Source organism: Rhinolophus hipposideros, assembly GCF_964194185.1.
Source record: "Rhinolophus hipposideros genome assembly, chromosome: 11".
NCBI classification, from domain to species: Eukaryota; Metazoa; Chordata; class Mammalia; order Chiroptera; family Rhinolophidae; genus Rhinolophus; species Rhinolophus hipposideros.
In genome coordinates, this window is record NC_138057.1 from 56,037,778 (window position 1) to 56,056,614 (window position 18,837).

At 35.8% G+C, this 18,837-nt stretch overlaps 1 protein-coding gene across 1 annotated transcript in view; it reads right to left on the reverse strand.

Annotated features, from left to right (window-relative positions):
- The window catches only part of ERP44 (endoplasmic reticulum protein 44), a 63,416-nt gene that overhangs the window by 39,675 nt on the left and 4,904 nt on the right, over positions 1 to 18,837 (reverse strand). Inside the window, exon 2 of the mRNA XM_081067521.1 lies at positions 234 to 306. Within this exon, the coding sequence (XP_080923647.1) occupies positions 234 to 306 (73 nt within the window). The remainder of the gene's footprint in view (positions 1 to 233; positions 307 to 18,837) is intronic.

Genomic DNA, 18,837 nt, shown 5'->3' on the forward strand with positions numbered 1-18,837 from the left:
AGACTAAAAGTTTTTACTTATAACACAGAAAAGTAGACTTATATATTTTAAGAAAGTATCCTAAAAATTAAAACCAAAAGTGCTGTTGATTCAGTGCTGTTAAACCATGGAATTAATCAGAATGCCAACTCCTCAATTGTTCTAGATGATTGAGGTTTTATTTTGTTTTTGTATATAAACTAACTCTTTAGTTAGAAGAAGAAAGAGTGCTTTAAAAATATCATAGTACTTACTTAAAATGTCATCTATATTCTCTGTATCAAGACTTGTTATTTCTGTTGTTACAGGAGTAAAAACCCAAGTTACCTGGAAATTTCAAAACAGTGAAATTAATAAATGTTTCCACAAAAGGCAAATAACGAAAGTCTAAAAAGAAAATGTATTAATAAAGTTGGTTCCATTTGTTAGTCACAAAATCATCCATCAATTGGTTTTAATCTTTACTATGGATTCAAACCCTTCAACTAGATCAATGAAATTGGAGAAGTACAACTTCTCAAGCCTGAAAACTGGTCAAATAAGACTTCTTAGACTTCCAAATATATAAAAGAAATTGTTTCTAAACAAGTAAATTGAGAATTTCACTCACTGTTGTAATACTTTCAACTTCATCTCTACTGCATCATAAGAAAAAATTTGCTAGATGATTATCAGTTTTGAAGGGATATAAAAGCAAAGCTAACTTTGCTGGTTCTATCCCACCTTGTTTCTAAAACAGAACAAAATAATGAAGAGAATTCAAGAAAGTCTTTCAAATTGTGACCCTAAAAGCCTTTTTCGCCTCATCTTCACTTACTGGTGATAACAATGTGTTAAGTGACAGGCTATTAAAAAGAGAATAAGAATGTTTTGCTCTCACTTTAACTTGTCTACCCAAAGTTCAAGTTTATCAAAGAAAATCTCAGATTGCTACCTGCAAAACAAAGAAAAGATAAAATTTTAAAACTAAACTAGCAGCTGTTAATTTATTTTTAAGAGTAATATTTAGTGTATTTTATCTTTAGTTTCCATCTTTGATACACTATGTTTTTTTTGATGCCTACAGTTTTTGTTCATATGCCAGAGTTTGCATATGGAAATTTATTCACTGAACCAATGGTATTGACTGACAACTAAGGTCAGGCCCTGATCAAGATTAATATTAAAGACTCCTCCCTTACCTACCCATTTCATGGTCATTTCAGTACTCATAAGAGTTACAACTCAAAAATTTTATAATTCACCAACAATTCAATTTCTAAATGGTATACAGAGATACGTTGATGCTAGCATGTAAATAAGCCCAACTAGTTATTTTAAATATTTCTATAAATTCATGTTTCTTAGAAAAAGCCTAAAAATAATGTCTTATTTTCAAGTTACCATAATAATGTAGCTAATAATATTCTAACAACTGATAAATTATACTCTCCGAAAAGATAGAGAATTTAAAATCCCTGAATATTTGACTTACATAACTAATTTCATTATTCTCAATACCTCAAAAATTAATTGTAAAGATCACACTTCCCTCATTAGTCATTACTTACTATCCACATCTCAATTAACATATCCTCCCTTCATCAGTGTATGACTAGCCCCAGATAACTGTTTAACCTTTAAAAGATAAACTGAGGCATATTAAAATTTTTAAGAGCTGATTTTGAGCAAATATCGATTCAAATCAGGCAGCATCCAGTCTAGCAGACAGAAAGGAGCTTTAAGGAGCTGTACAAAATGACATTTATAGGGAGAAGAGAGGGGAACAAGAAAGTTATTCTCGGCAAACAAGTGAGTTGGTTACTGAAAACTTACTTTCCTTTAGGGCATGGCAGGGATCTACCAGGCAGATTACCTAACTAGTGCTGATCAGGCAATTCCTGATTGATTGGTTTAAGATTCCATTTCTAGAAGAGCTGTAACTGTAATTCTTAGTTTGGTGATGTGGAGCTTGACATAAGTGACTCCATTTGGGGCCTGCTGTCATCAAGATTTATTGGTCGTCAAGATTTTAGAGTAGATTGTGTATTGAAGAAAAATTCAGATGATGATGCAAAAATAGTATCATAAAGCAACAAAGTTGGTCATTATCAAAGTCAAGTCATTAAATAACTCAATAGTCATTTATAGAGTAGCTACTAGGCACTGAGGGCACAAATGTATTAGGCAAGGTGTGCTCTACCTCAAAGAGCTCTCAAACTAGAAGTGGCATAATGAGGGGAGAAACATGTGGAAAATGAAGATATAATGGTTTTCAGTTGTATGATCCAAGGAAGCCCATTTTTGAATAGTTATTACCTATCAAAATATGTTCACAGAGAACTATATTTTAAACTTAACTTCTTTTTACATGCTAGGTAATGACAAAAATGAGGCAACCATCAATTTGGCTATATTAAATGGATAACAATTACTTAGGAAACATTGTACTAATAAGCATGCAACTGATAAGACTAGTCAGCTAACGCTGTGTTTAAGAAGGCCTAAAGCAAGAAAACTGTCTCTGACCCAATAATCACTCCTCCCCATAGGGTGTAAAGGAGGCGTTTTATCATTACCATTTCTGTTAATATGCAGTATGAAGGGAAAGACAGGTTGTTTATTTGAATTGTTAGCAAGCTCCAAGAGTCTGACAAATTGCTTCTTTTCATGTCAGCCCTGGGCAGAAACAAGATTCTCCTGGGGAAACATCTTTATGTGTCAAATGCTATAGTGCTTAAGTATTAATAAAAGTAGCTCTAAACCAGGAAGAGGGTAATCATTAATTTAATTTTTAAATTTAGACTTGAAGTACATTTTTAAATTTTTAAAAAGAAACAACAAAAATCTACACAGAAATTTTGAATAGAGATCTTACTACTAGTTGTGGAGAGAGAATACAGCCTCTAATGACAGACAATATGTAAAAATACAGACATAAACATGAACTATTTTACAAATTGGTCATTCTTTTCAGTTCATTAGCTTATTTTCTTGCCAAGAAAACTAAGAGGCATCTCCAGTCATTTATAATTCATTAGATAATTCCTTCCACATGCATTTATTATACCAAATTAAACATTCCAATGTTTATAACATATCTCCAATGAGATATGTCCAGTGATATGATATTATATGAAAGATACATCAGTGAAATAGTAAATATTGCATCCAAATTGATTTTAAAACAAAATAAAGTGACAGGCTAGCTTTAAATAGGAACTTCTTCAGCAAGTAAAGAATATTTTCTTCCATTAGATGATTTTTAAATATTGAGGTATCTTTGGGAACTAAAAAGCTTTCCTTTCCTAAAATTTCCCCGTAAATTTCTTCCATGACCACCTACCTGCCTAGTGATGCCAGTACACTAGGTGTATTTCCATAGTATTTTTGAAGCCACCTAGCAGCCAGGTGCTTTTCCCCAAAACATGTCCCACAATTTTTCTGCTTCCCTCTCTGAGTACATGGTTTCTTCTACCTGGAGTCCTCTTTACCACTACTGCATAATCTATCCTTCAAGCACTGATTCCCTCTTCTAAGGAGCACTGTTTGGTTTTCCTGGTAGAAAATGGCTTCTCTTTCTGAAAAGCCTCACCTACTCCATAAAGATAGAAAAAGGGAAAACGTAGGCTTGTTCGACTCTACAAACAAGCATGTGAACTCATTTTAAACTTTGTACCATGTTTTTGGTCCTCAAATATGAATACGAGAACAAGTAAAATTCATATGTGAGAATTCTGTACTAACATGCAAATTACTGTGATTTTAGAAACATGTGGAATCTTCGATCTTATTGGAAATTTACATGTATGTTAATTTTTAAAAGTATACTGCCTTCTGTTTGAATACACTTCTACATCAAAATTATTGGCATAAAACAGAAGCATCAATAGAGAATGTTTCCTTCCCTGTGGCATTCCTGTTCTCAATTGGCATTACACCTGCAAGGCATTCTTCAGTAATAGCTTACTGAAGCTATTGTGAAATCTTTCATTTACCTGCTTCAATTTACCTGCTGTTGGAAGATTCTCAAAGCCCTTTACAAACTATGTCTCTCCTACAGTAAGAAATAAGTAATGTACCAGGCAACAGCTCCCTTCCATTTCTAACCCGGATTGACAAATCAGCCTCCAACCTGAAGTTCCAATACACGGGACCCAGAATGCCTCTCCTCCCTGGGCCACTTCTCTCCCTCTCAGTTGTGCATCAAGATGGCAAGTGACAGAAGCGTAGAGATTTGCAGATGGCTGCACAGAGATGAGAGATATGAAAGGTGCCAGGAGAAAAGAAGCCGAGTCTGACAGGCACTGTAAGAGCCTTGCAGCTGAGTATTAGTCAAGGCACATCTCACTATTAGTGTTCCCAGAAGCATTATAATGAATTAGAAGTTCAAAGAGGGGGAAAATAGAACTAAATACAGAATAACACTGGGAAGCTACTTTAATCCTTACATTGCTCTGTGATACGACCAACCTTCCTATATCAGTGCAACCCATTTAAAACAAGTCAGAACCAATCTGCTTTTATAAAGAACCATTAGAATTAACAACATTCTTCCTTAAATAACTCAAAATATGGTCAGCGCAGACATGTTTGGAAAAACGAATTCTATGCAAAAACAAATAATTCAAATATAGATAATATAATCCCTAAACTCAAATTCCGCTAGTAAAAACTATAGAAAATAAAAATAAATTGTAGCAATTCATACTTTCGCCTGCATATCGGCTGTTTGATCATGCATAGATTTCCATTAAAATCTAAAGCCATCTGTGTTTTGTTCTTCACTGTATTCTAAAAATGGGATGAACTAATCTACCTGGAATAGACACTGTACTTCTCTGACCTTCAGAGAAGAATGATCTTTTTATAAAAAGATTTTCATAACCAGGAATGAACCAAGACTTTTCTCTTAAATTCACCCCATACTGTTCCTCTGAAATTCAAACTTCTAGCAATGGAGGTACTAACACAGCATGGGAACTGAGAGAAAAATTCAAGTGAGAATTGTTTACTTCTTTTTCTATACACTCTGGAATCTGAGGGTGGTAGGTAAAGAATACATGTTTGTGACATTGTTTCTTTCGTCATGGTTTCCCAATTAGTACCTTGCATTGGATCTTATAAGTAGCAGTCCAGAACAAACACACGCAAGCCGATGCCAGGAAAAAATTACAACTGCTCTTTGTGCTACACACTTTGTGCTACTCTGTAATGCTTGCCCAGGATGCTAGTGAAAGTAAGTTCCTTTAAGAGAATCTACATACATGTTAGTACATACATTCTTTTGTTAGGTCACCCATTCGTCCCACAAATATTTCACTGAGTCATCTATTACATGCTAGGCACTGGAGATAGGGGTGTGAATAACATATAGATGTTTGTAGTACATCTGGCAAGATCATCAAATTGAACAATTTCACTTTCAGATTAAAATGGAGAGATTCTCTCAAGCATTTTAATTTAAGAGTCATCCACAATTCCAGCAAAGTCATTATCTACTCTTAAAAGAAGAAAAGTGCTGGGCACTGAACAATGAGAATTACATACATGTCATACTTCCTTTTTGACTAGGCTTTCAAAAAAACTTTGAGTTAATCTTAATGCAGAACAAATGCATTGACAGTTATTGAACAATCTTAATATCTCTAAGAGTGGGACAACCAGGTATTAATGCTTCTTGATAAGATGCAATAGGAAATAGAAAGGACTACTTGTGAAGTATTCTTAACCGCCCCAAAACCGAACATGATCTCAATCTAATCAAGCCTGAGAACCATGTATAGAAAACAATGAATACAGAGGAACGTGTAAAATGACACCATGAGGATGCAAGTAGCCATGTCAAACTATAGGAAATTTTATAGACAAAATGACGGCCTATCTTCATTGCGGCTCCCTCCAGAAGTGGATCCCATGGCAAGCAGTTGAATACAACCAGTTTATTTGGGAGAAAAAGGAAGTTCTCATAGAGAAATGGGAAAGAAAGCCAACATACCATATAAGAGAGTGAACTAAAATACCATTGTTTTGGGGCCGGCCCAGTGGCTCAGGTGGTTAGAGCTCCGTGCTCCTAACTCCGAAGGCTGCCAGTTCGATTCCCACATGGGCCAGTGGGCTCTCAACCACAAGGTTGCCAGTTCAATTCCCCGAGTCCCACAAGGGATGGTGGGCTCTGCCCCCTGCAACTAGCAACCGCAACTGGACCTGGAGCTGAGCTGCGCCCTCCACAACTAAGACTGAAAGGACAACAATTTGAAGCTGAGCTGCACCCTCCACAACTAAGATCGAAAGGACAACACCTTGACTTGGAAAAAAAAAAGGCCTGGAAGTACACACTGCTCCCCCATTAAAGTCCCGTTCCTCTTCCCCAATAAAAAAAAAAAAGGAAAAAAAAAACTTAAAAAAAAATACCAATGTTTTCACTTTTAAAAATTTTTTCAAGGGGGGAGGGGGGTTCACGGTGTGAGGGATGTAAAAATAAAATAAAATAAAATAAAACTGAAAAAAAAAATTTTTTTTTCAAGGTTTATACCCAGTAGACTGTGATACTCCTAAATTATATAATTTAAATTTTTTAACTCTCTTATTACCAGCTTCTCTGGGTGGCATATGCATTTCTACACAGAATGTGAAGGAAATATCTCCTACACATGCCAAAGAATATGCCTTTATTTCACTAACAAATGACACTGACTAAACTGTTCCTCAGTGAAATGTTTGGTGTCTTAGTTTCCACATTCACTTAGTCTTATTCCTGAATACTACATATTCTAGTAAAATATTGTGATTACTGAATCCCAAAATGATTGCATTATTGTATGTGCCTAATGTATTGCTCCACTGCTTACTTTTATAATTTGTGTAACCATTTGTTTGGTTACTTCTAACCAACCAATTCTAAATGTCAATCAGAAGTAGTCCTTGAAAGGTCATACTTGCTCAGATACCTATCCTAATTAAATGGTCATTAAAAGAATCTTTAATGCTGCCCCGTGTGCCACATACTGTTTTAGTTAACTATGTAAAGCAAATGGATTTGTCTGTCCCTCATTTGGTCTAAAATACCCCAGTGACAGTATCTAAGCTTTCATATATACCAACAGTCATTATCTCATGAACACCATCACTACCATGTAGTATTTTAGCTTTCTAAGCACTTCTACCAAAAAAGTAATCAGGAAATGACCAAGGTTTGTTAAAATGAAATCTGAATTTAGGAATCTATCTCCCTTGCGCACTTCTGTCTCCCTTTTCTTAGTTGCCATGAGAGAGAGGAAAAGAAAGGCGTATTAAGCATTGTCACAATTAGCAATCAATAATACCAGAAATGAAAGGAGGGACATCACTACAGATTCAATAGACAGTAAAGAATACCAAGGAATACTATGTGTGCTCTGTGCCCACAAATTTGATAACTTAGAAGAAATGAACCAATTCCTTGACACAATCTACCAAAACTCACACAAGAAGAAATAGACTATCTTAATAGGCCTATATTTATTAAATAAATTGAAACAATAATTAATAACCTTTCAAAACAGAAAGCACCAAGCCCAGATGGGTTCACTACTGAATTCGACCAAACATTTAAGGAAGAAATTACACTAATTCTCTTCAATCGTATTCAGAAGACAGAAGTAGAAAAAATACTTCCTAACTCATTCTATGATACCAATGTTACCCTAATACCAAAATCAGACAAAAACATTACAAGAAAACTACAAACTAGTATCTCTTATGAACATAGATGCAAAAATTCTCAAAAAGATACTAGCAAATCAAATCCAACAATGAATAAAAAGAATTACACATCATGACCAAGTGGGCTTTATCCCAAGTATGAAAGTCCAGTTCAGCATTTGAAAATCATTTAATATAATCCATCACATCAACAGGCCAAAGAAGAAAAATCATATAATCATATCAACACATGTAGAAAAAGCATTTGGCAAAATCCAATATCTATTCATGATACTCTCAGTAAAGTAGGACTAGAGAAGAACTTCCACAACTTGTTAATGAATTTACCAAAAAACCCACATCATACTTAATGGTGAGAAAGTTGAAGCATTCCCCCTAAGATCAGGTACAAGGCAAGGATGTCTTCTCATTCGATTTTTTTTCAAGATCATACTGGATATCCTAGCTAATGCAATAAGACATGTAAAGGAAATAAAACATACGGATTGGGAAGGAAGAAATAAAATGGTCTTTGACATAATAATCTATGGAGAAAATCCAAAAGAACTGACAAGAAAAATTCCTGGAATTTTGGTTGCAAAAGACAACAATAACATTCAAAAGTCAATTACTTTTCTATATACCAGCAATAAACAAGTAAAATTTGAAATTCAAAACACAGTACCACTTAAATCGGCACCCCCCAAAATGAAATACCTAGTATAAATCTAACAACACATGCAAAAGATCTATACGAGGAAAACTACAAAATCCTGATGAATGAAATCCAAGAAAAACAAAATAGATGGATAGTTATTCCATGTTTATGGATAGGAAAACTCATAATTGTCAAGAGATCAGTTGTTCCCAACTTGATCTAGAGATTCAATGCAAACTCAATCAAAATTCCAGCAAGTTATTTTGTGGCTATTGAGAAACTGACTAAAGATTACATGGAAAGGCAAAGGACCCAGAATAACCAACATGGTATTGAAGGACAAGAACAAAACTGGAGACTGACACTACCTGACTTCAAAACTCACTATAAAGTTATGGTAATCAAGACCACTGTGGTACTGGCAAAGGAATACAAAACCAATGGAGAAAAAGTAGAGCCCAGAAATGGAATCAACTGATCTTTGACAAAGGAGCAAAGGCAATACAATGAAGAAAAGACAGTCTTTTCAACAATGGTACTAAAACAACTGGACCTCCATATGCAAAAAAAAAAAAAAAAAAAAAATGAATCGAGACACAGCAGACCTTACACATTTAATAAAATTTAACTCAAAATGGATCACCGACCCAAATGTAAAAACACAAAACTATAAAACTCCTAGATGATAACACAGGAGAAAATCTAGATGATCTTGGGTTTGGTGATGACTTTTTAGATATAACACCAAAGGCACGATCCATGAAAAAATGAATTGATAAGCTGGACTTCATTAAAATTAATAATGTCTGCTCTGCAAAAGACACTGTCAAAAGAGTAAGATGACAAGCCACAGATTGAAAATATTAAGAAAAGACATATCTGACTGTTACCCAAAATATACAAAGAACTCTTAAAACTCCACAATAAGAAAACAAACAACCTGATTAGAAAATGGACCAAAGACCTCAACAGACACCTCACCAAAGACATACACATGGCAAATAAGCATAAGAAAAGATGATCCACATCAGATGTCATCAGGGAAATGCAAATTAAAATGAGATACCATTATGCATTTCTTAAATGGCCAAATTCCAGAACAATGACACCACGAAATGCTGGCGAGGATGTGGAGCAACAGAAACTCTAATTCATTGCTGGTGGTCATGCAAATGATACAGCCACTTTGGAAGACAGTTTGGAAGACGTTTCTTACAAAACCAAACACACTCTTAACCATACAGTCCAGCAATCACACTTCTTGGTATCTACTCAAAGGAAATGAGAACTATGTCAACACAAAAACCTGCACATGGATGTTTATGGCAGCTTTATTCGTAATTGCCAAAACGTGGAAGCAACCAAGATGTCCTTCAATGGGCAAACAGATAAGCTGTGGTACATCCACACAATGAAATATTATTTAGCACTAAAAAGAAATAAACTATCAAGCCAGGAAAAGATACTGCGGAAACTTAAATGTGGATTAGTAAGTGAAAGAAGGTACTCTGAAAATGCCACGTTCTGCTTGTTTCCAACTATATGAGATTATATGAGGGAAAAGGGGGGAAAAGCAAAACTATGGAGAGAGTAAAAAGATCAGCGGCCAGAGTTTATAGGGGAGAGACGGATGCATCAGTAGAGCACAGAGGATTTTTAGGCCAGTGAAACCACTTTGCATGATATTACAAGGATAAGTACCTGTCATTCCACATTTGTCCAAACCCATAGAACGTACACCAAGAGTGAATCCTAATGGAACTACGGACTCTGGGTAATAACGATGCGTTAATGTAGGCTCACCCACTATAACAGGTGCCCCACTCTGTAGGGGATGTCGCTAATCGGGCAGGCTGTGCGTGTGTGGGGACAGGGAACAGGAACAGACAGGAAATCTCTATGCCTTGCCCTAAACACTGCTGTGAACCTAAAATTGCTCTAAAAAACAAAGCATATTTTTTAAAAGTATTATTTATCATATTACTAATGCAAATGAAGTTATTTTCCTAGATACCTTTATGTAACAAAAGTACTTCTTTTTTATTTTTATTAGTTTCAGGTGGTAACAAATGTACTTAATTCACTACTTTTATTGTTTTCTAACCTAAGGAATAACATTTGAGATGTACACACATGCACACAAATAGCTTATTTCTTCCTGCCTACTGATCTATATAAATGTAGATTTAGAGTCAAAAAAGACCATATAGGCTGAAGTGGTTGAACAGGGTCCTCCAAAATTCATGTCAGCCAGAACTTTAGAATGTAACCTTATTTGAAAAAGGGTTCTTGCAGATATAATCAGTTAACGATCTCAAGATGAAATCATCCTGGAGTTAGGGTGGGTCCAAAATCTACTGACTGGTGCCCTTAAAAGCATAGGAGAAGACACAGAGACACATAGGGGAGAAGACAATATAAAGATGGAGGTAGAGATTGAAATGATGTGTCTATAAGCCAAGGATCCTCAAGAAGCTAGAAGAAGCAAAGAAGATTCTCCTGTAGAGTCTTCAGAGGGACAGCGACCCTGCCAGCACCTTGATTTCGGACTTTTGGTTTCCAGAACTGTGAGAGAATAAATTTGTGTTAAGCCATCAAATTTGTGTTAATTTGTTGCAACAACCCTAGGAAACTAACACAGAGGCACAAACCACGTTTATGAGGTCTGGCAATTCGGTTCGTGAACTTGCCACCATGTGCTTACATTGGCAGCACGGTACAAACAGCGTGGTAAGGTTTTATAACCTTGGTACTCGTAATCAAGAGAAGTCACAACCATTTTTGTATGTATTTGCCAAAGCAAATATACCACTAGCAAGAAATGCTGACCAGTATAGCCCTGTTGTGTGACAATGACTTTGCATCCGAAAAACCTAAGACTGTTGCAATGAAAGTTATTTTACTGTGGGAATGCCTTTCTTTTTGCTTTATTTTATTTTACTTTTGGCAAGGAGGTGTAGGTTTTATATTGTTTTATTCATTTGTTTCCTTAGTACCTAGTATGGTGCTTGGCATATGGTAGAAACTCCACAATGTTTGCTAAATGAACAAACAGACTGAACCAACTAACGTTAAAGTTCTTCCATTTTTTGACGTGCTACAATTCTATGAGAACACAAAAGAAGCGAATCTACTTAAATGGGAGAGGCCATGAATGACATGTATTTTTCAGTTAGAATAGAAGGCATTTTCTAAAATCTTTGTTTGGTGACTAGAACTCACATTATGACAGTGAAAGGAATTACTTTTAAATAGAAAAAACATAATTCATCATACAGCAAGAATTCAAGGGAACTCCCACCTCAAAAAGACTCGAGAAAAATACTTAGCCTGCCTTACACACAAACTACCAAATAAAAAAGTGACAAATCAACTTACAATCAAATTAACAGAGTACAAAAAAAAAGGAAAAAGGAAAAGAAAAAGAAATACAGTACTCACCACTGTAAAAAGGGAGAAAACAGCAAGTCTCAATCTGTGGGATGAGCATAATTTTCCTACTTATCAATATATGAAATGAATGCAGCAGTTTCAATGAACATTTTGTTTTTAGTAATTCAAAACAATAGTTTTCAGATTAAGAGACTGTAGGCTAGACAGTCTTCTAAATGGAACTCTCAGTAAGTCAAATGATCAAGTGTGAAGGCCACAAAAATATATTTTATAATTTCAAATTCTGTGTTCAACATCATGAGCTATAAAGAGAGCACTGAAATATAGGACCCTAAACTATAACGATTACTCAACTATAAATTATGAGTATTATTGTTTAATTTCTTATCATTACCCTAATTAATCCCTCAATTCTCTTCAGCCTCTCTGGCCTCTACTTTATTAGGTCAAAACAGTAGTTATGTAGAATTACAAAGTTGAAGGGAGCCCTAGTTTATCTAATTGTATAATATTCCCCTCCTACCTCGTGCAGGACTCCTCTTGACAGCTTCCCTGGCAGAATGGCCATGTAGCCTGTGGGTGAACACTTGCTATGATAGACAGCTTACAGGATAAACCAATTCGCTGTAAAGTAGGGCCACTAGAAAGTTTGACCTTACCGAGCTGAACATCTGTTCACCTTCCCACTCTACACATTCACCGTAACCCTATCACGAACAGCTCACCAAGAACATATCCACCTACTCTTCCAAAAGCTTACGGCCGTCCTTGGATGAGAACCCAGGCGGATGGAAGCACTGAACCAGGTAGATAGGGCCTGCAGGGAATTCAAAGGCACATTCTGTCCTTCAAGAGCTTCATGACTGTGCATGAAAAGTTAGCACAAGCTGTGTGATGCAAGTACTGTAAGAAAGTATACTAGAAACATAAGGTAGAAAAAAGGCACAGAATACGGTATGGATTAGGTGAGCAGCGTCGTTTCCATGGATGAAGGTGAGTAGCAAAGCCTGGCTCCGGAAGTTCACGTAGTGCAGTACTGGAAGAGGAAGCTGGAAGGTTAGGTAACTTGGGGGCAGAGTGTTAGAAGAGTAAGAGAAAACCAGACAGAGAGCTGACACCCACGATAGCAGGAAACAAGCCAATGGAGACTTCTCAATAAGGGAGGAGCACAGTGATTTCAGGACTTACAGAAGATGAGTGTTCCACACTTTACGACAGAGGCTGGCGAGAGGTCAGACTACACAGCCAAGGGAGTGCAATGATAATCCAGGAAGGGAAACAAGCGCCTGCACCGGGCTGGAGGAAATTTGGAGAAACTTTTGAAGGAAAGACACATAGTTCATGATGACAAACTAAAGAGCTGAAAAGTTCAACAAGCCAAAGTTATAAACCTAGGCGACTGGCGGAGCCGAAAGGGGGAGTAAGACTATTTTGGAGAAAATGTGTGGAGCCGCTGATCTATTTCAATTTCACTAGCTATATGCCTCACCCAGTCAATGAGAAAACAGCCGCCAGTGATGAGGTGCTTTCTACCAACTGCCACAGAGTTTGGAAACTGTATCTGACTACTTTTCATACCCAGGACTAAAGCACCAAGAAAATAACTGAGCCCAAGGTACTAACCAAAGCGCTAACAGACTCCCAAGCGACTCCAATCTTTTAAAAGGCAATAGTTAAAAGCTATGTGTTAAAATGACCAGATGACAAAATGTGATGAGAAGGGAGAAGAGAAGCTCTTAGGTACTACATGACAGAATATTCACATTTACCTCCTTACTGTCTTCTGTCTCTTAAGGGTAGGCCTTTTCCCTTTCCCCAACCAGCGAGGAACAGAAAGAAACAGAAAACGAACTACTGAAGCATAAAAGAAGGGGAAATAGCATTTAAAAAAGAAATGGGATAGGTAACAGCATGAGATGTTATAAGGGTTATGAGCATAAGACTTACTTAAGGGTCGTATAATTCACAATTAAGAAACTACTGTTACCCTTGGAACACATCACAATCATCATTTTTAAAAAGTTAAGTCATATTTGGTAGCCTCCGGTAAGGCAGACACCAGCTCCTCTAATTACAAACTTTCAATCTCAAAGTTTTCACGTATGCAAATCAAACAAAACCACATAGACTCTGCCTGCCACCAACAGATGAAATTAGCCATTCCTTGTATGATGTGTCACTCTGGACTTATGAACCAGGGCATTAACAAACATTATTTCAGAAGCTAAAGAAAAATGCTTCTTCATATTCTTGAATGATTTCCAGGAAAAAAAAATTGGTTATATTCACACACACATTTGGCTTGTTTGAATGGTATTGGCTTTAATTACCTAAAAAAAAACCAAACTTACTGATGTGAATTACCCCAGTCCTATAATGGGTTCATAAACTTTAATAATACAAGTGTCCTATATTTCTCTTAGAAGAAAATGTACCCTGAAGACACCCTTGTTCCCTTCTAAAACTAGAAACAATTTAAACAACCTGAATAAAAGTGCATTTAAGCCATTAAGAAAATATCTTCTATCCTATTTTACAATATTCATAGATATTTATTTACTCTGTACAGTAAGTCCTCACGAACGGCATCAATAGGTTCTGTGACTTTACGAGAAACAACATATAATGAAACCAGTTTTACCACAGGCTCATTGATACAAACAAGAGTTCAATTCCTACCTGCATCTCATCAACTTTGTAATGAAAGGACATTGAACAAAATGACATTATTCAAGGACCTGCTGTACTGCAAAGTACTGTAATATTCCAAAACAAGTGATAAGCTTCAAAAATCATCATATGGGAATATAGACAAGCTCTCTACTAATTTCTTCCAATATCACAATCCATTTTGCATTCGAAGTAACAACTGTTGATGATCCCGGGAAGTTAGTATAGTACTACAGTACAACTCAGTATTCCCCAAAGTAAGCTAAGAAAGACTTTCACTAAGACATCACACACAACGGCCTTACATACAATTAACTACATCAGTCATATCTAGTCAGGTGCTTCTCCTGCCTCATGTGACAAATGAGAAAGAGAAGACCGAAAATCTGATTATTTTCCTGCAGAATACTACATACTTCTCAGATCTAAAACTATTTCTTGAGGGCTCATCTTATTATATACCTTAAACCATTCTTTTGTTCAAGATAATAACCAGTGTCTACCTATCAAGGAAGTCTTTATAGCGTTGTGGACTGGAAAACACAATTTACCCTTCGTTTCTAACCAAGTACCCATTTCCCAATGAGAAGGCTTTGTAGATGTATTAATGAGTTTAGAAAAGTTGAAATACCCATCATAAACTATCTTATGTGCCAGTAGGTTCAAATACCTTCGTCACAGTATCTAAATTAAAAATACTTGTTATATTCTTAGTTTTCATCAAACCTATAAACAGATTTAGTTTAATGGCCAAAACTTACTAAAAGTAGTAGATATTATACATGCTACGTGTAAATAACTTTACATACCACTGGAAGCAATATTTAAGGGTAACTATGGTATCTGTAAGTTAGGTTTATAGGGACAAATGAAGCTGTATAAGCAGCAATTTGAGACCTTCCACACTTACACAAATAGAATTTTTATTTTTTGCATCTTTTCAGTGAACCAAAATCAGCTGTGATAATCTCTTCCCTTACTAAATTCAGCTAGAGAAAGATTATATACTTTTAAAAATCATAATTTTCCAAATACCTATTCAGTTACAACAGTCAGAGATAATTTTTGAATGATTTTGAGTGTACAAAGTAATGTGCACAACATAAAGCATGTTTCCCCACCTTCATTTATACCACTTACAGGAAGTTACTAGCTTTTGTATTAAGAGCAGAAAAGCATATCAAGTTACATTTTTATTTCTATCAATCATAGTAGCACTTGTCACTTTTTTAATAAGTTTATGTCATAACTCATCAGGGGAAAGAGACAACTTAATATGTACTTTAAGAAACCACTAATATTTAAAATCAGACTTTTAAAATAAAAAGCCTCGTTTACTCATTTCAGAGGGTTAAAAAGGTAGAACAAGCCCAGAAAGAAGTCAGCACAAGTTCTATCCTCCTCCAAGGTCCTTTCTCCATTTCATGATAACCCCATCCACTGCCAAGCTTTCCTTCTCTATTCACTACCTTATAAAACAACAATATGTCCTGTACGCCAGACAATGCAAAATACTATATATACATACATATATGTATACAGAGACTAAAGTACTACATATATATATAAAGTACTATATGATATATGATACATGTATGTATCTTAACCATACAACTGTGCGAAATAATAACCTCCACGTTTAAAATAGAAAATTTGAGGGCCAGGAATGAACTAAATAGGATTTTTTGGCGTTGAAGTCACTATACCTTCTAGTATTGTCAGTTATCCTGGAAGTACAGATCCTAGAACTATTTCCATAATGCATCAACTCTCTCTGACAGGGATGTACATTGCATACCTAATCTTCTGGGAAAAGAATCCCAAGTACAAACATGTTTGAAGCACAAAAAAAGATTTCAATTGTAACAACTTATATTTACTGTTTACAAACATACATATTAATATTATTTTTCACATCATCATAGCAACTTTGAAGAAAAGGTAGGAATTATTCTATTCCAATTTTACAAATGAAGAAAATGAAACTCTGCAGTGTCAGACATATAGTAAGTGCAGTTATTTGTTAAATTATAAGACTCAACTAGGCTAAGTAACTTGTCCAAACTAGTGGCTGAAGAGCGTTCAAACCCAGGTCTCTTAATTCTAAAATCAATGGCCTATACAACAAAATACAACTATTTCCATAAACTATTTTCATCATTTATACTGAATTTAAGTACAAAACTAAATAGTTATAAAACAGCTCGGCAGATAAATTATTGACTTAATAGTCACATGGATAAGCTGCTTTTGTTAGTACAATAACGATGGTGCAAGTATCAGCATTGGAAGAGCAGAGGGCCTGAAAGCTAGTCACGCCAGCTCATTATGTCAGTGCACACAATTTTAATACCACGGCACAGACAATTTGAAAATCCAAAAAAAAAAAAAAAAGGAAATCAATCATTCATTCATTCATTCGCTGATTCCTTCATCTAAACATTTGCTGAGCACGTAGTATGTGGCAGAAACCAGAAATGTTTAAGTGCCTACAGCGTACCATGGACTCATTCACAAAGAGTCTCATTTTTGTCTTCCCAGAACTCTACAGTAGAGTTTTTATCCCCATTTGATAGGCGAGAAAATGGAAGTTCAGAAAGGTTAAATAACTTTTTTACATCAAGTGGTCAAGCTAGGTGTCATTTCCAAGTTGTACGAGTACAAATAATTGTACACACGGGGGCATCTTTTCCTTCTAGATTCCCACATAACCAGTGGTCTAACACTCTACACCAGCATCAAACAAAAGCAAGAGCCCAACCCTACCTTGTTCAAAATATACATGTTACTATTAAAAGTCCTTTCAAATATACACAGAAAAAAACATAAGGATATATAGTTGACCTTGAACAACATGGATTTGAACCATGTGTACATGGTTTTCTTTTCAATAAATACATATAGTACTGTAAATGTATTTGTGTTATGATTTTTAATAGTATTTTTTCTCTAGCTTACTTTAAGAATATAGTATATAATACAAATAACATATAAAATATGTGTTAATAGACTGTGTACTATCGGTAAGGCTTCCGGTCAGCAGTAGAGTATCAGTAGTTAAGTTTCGAAGGAGTCAAAAGTTATATCCGGATCTGCAACTGTGCAGGTCGGCACTCCTAACCTCCGTGCTGTACATGAAATTGTTATCAATGGGTGGGGTACGCGCTTTTTTCTTCATGACGCTTTCCGGTACCGTGAAAGCATATTGCTTTCAGGAATCAAAAAATGTATCAGGAAATCTTTTGGTTTAACATTTTAAGTTGTTACAACTATAGGTTGTGACCCACCCTGTCACACACAGAGACACACGGGGGGACACCGGGGTGAACAGCCAAGGCTACTCCCAGCAGAGGCATTTGGGCCACGGGCTACGGAGATCAATATTATCATCAACCCTGTTAGGAAGTTCTACCTTATTGGGTCAGATCAGCAATTTTCAAAACTTAAATTAAGCAGAGAATAGAAAAAAAGAAAATATCAGCAAACAACGTACATAGTAAGAAATCAGTACAGTTTTGCAAAAATGTTTTAGCGACATGCCTTAATCTTTCAATATTCTGTAGCTTATTCACAGTATGACGACCACACTGCCATCTTTGCCACTCCTTGAATAGGCCTGGGACAGTCTCATATTAGGGAATTTGCACCAGCTAACACCCTGCCTGGAGGCTCTTCCCTGAAGAAATCCAAATGACTAACTGCCTCACCCACTCCAAGGCTCATCTTCTCAGTGACGCTTACAAACTTCAACTCCCTATGTATTCCCGATCCTCCTTACCCTAGCTCTACCATTTCTTCTTCCCATACACTTAACAATTATTACTGAGCACTTAATCTCTATAAGGTATTGTACTAGAAACTGAGATCTAAGAATAAGAAATTGTGATAACTTTTTACCATTTTTTTAGTCCACAACATCCTAGAAGCATGCAAATAATCTCTCCTGAGTCAGATATAGTACTTTATTATTCCTCACGAGTTAATAGGCAAGATAACAAAGGTAAGGAGCAGCAGATCCAAGGTTTGAGCCCAAATCTCTGACTCCTAAACTAAATATTCTTCTGAAAACACAACTCTAGACAACTGTAACTTCGGTCATTACAATTGCATGTAATCTACTCATGGTTCCTATATTCCTTCCCACCTACTAAACTTTGAGCAAGACACTAATGGTAGAATCCTATAGAAAAAAAAAGGGCATCAATTCCTTTTTACCAGGATCAAAATTCTTCTGATTCTTAAAGACCTTTTTCTAGAATCTCTTAAATCCAATCACCAAAGTCCCACTACTAGACTGTGATAATCTAAAACAGAAATGGAAAAAGAACTGGCACCCAACAGTTTTCCATAGCTCAAATACTACCATAGTATTTCCCCGATAATAAGACCTAACTAGACCATCAGCTCTAATGCATCTTTTGGAGCAAAAATTAATATAAGACCTGGTTTTATTTTAATATAAGACCCGGTCTTAT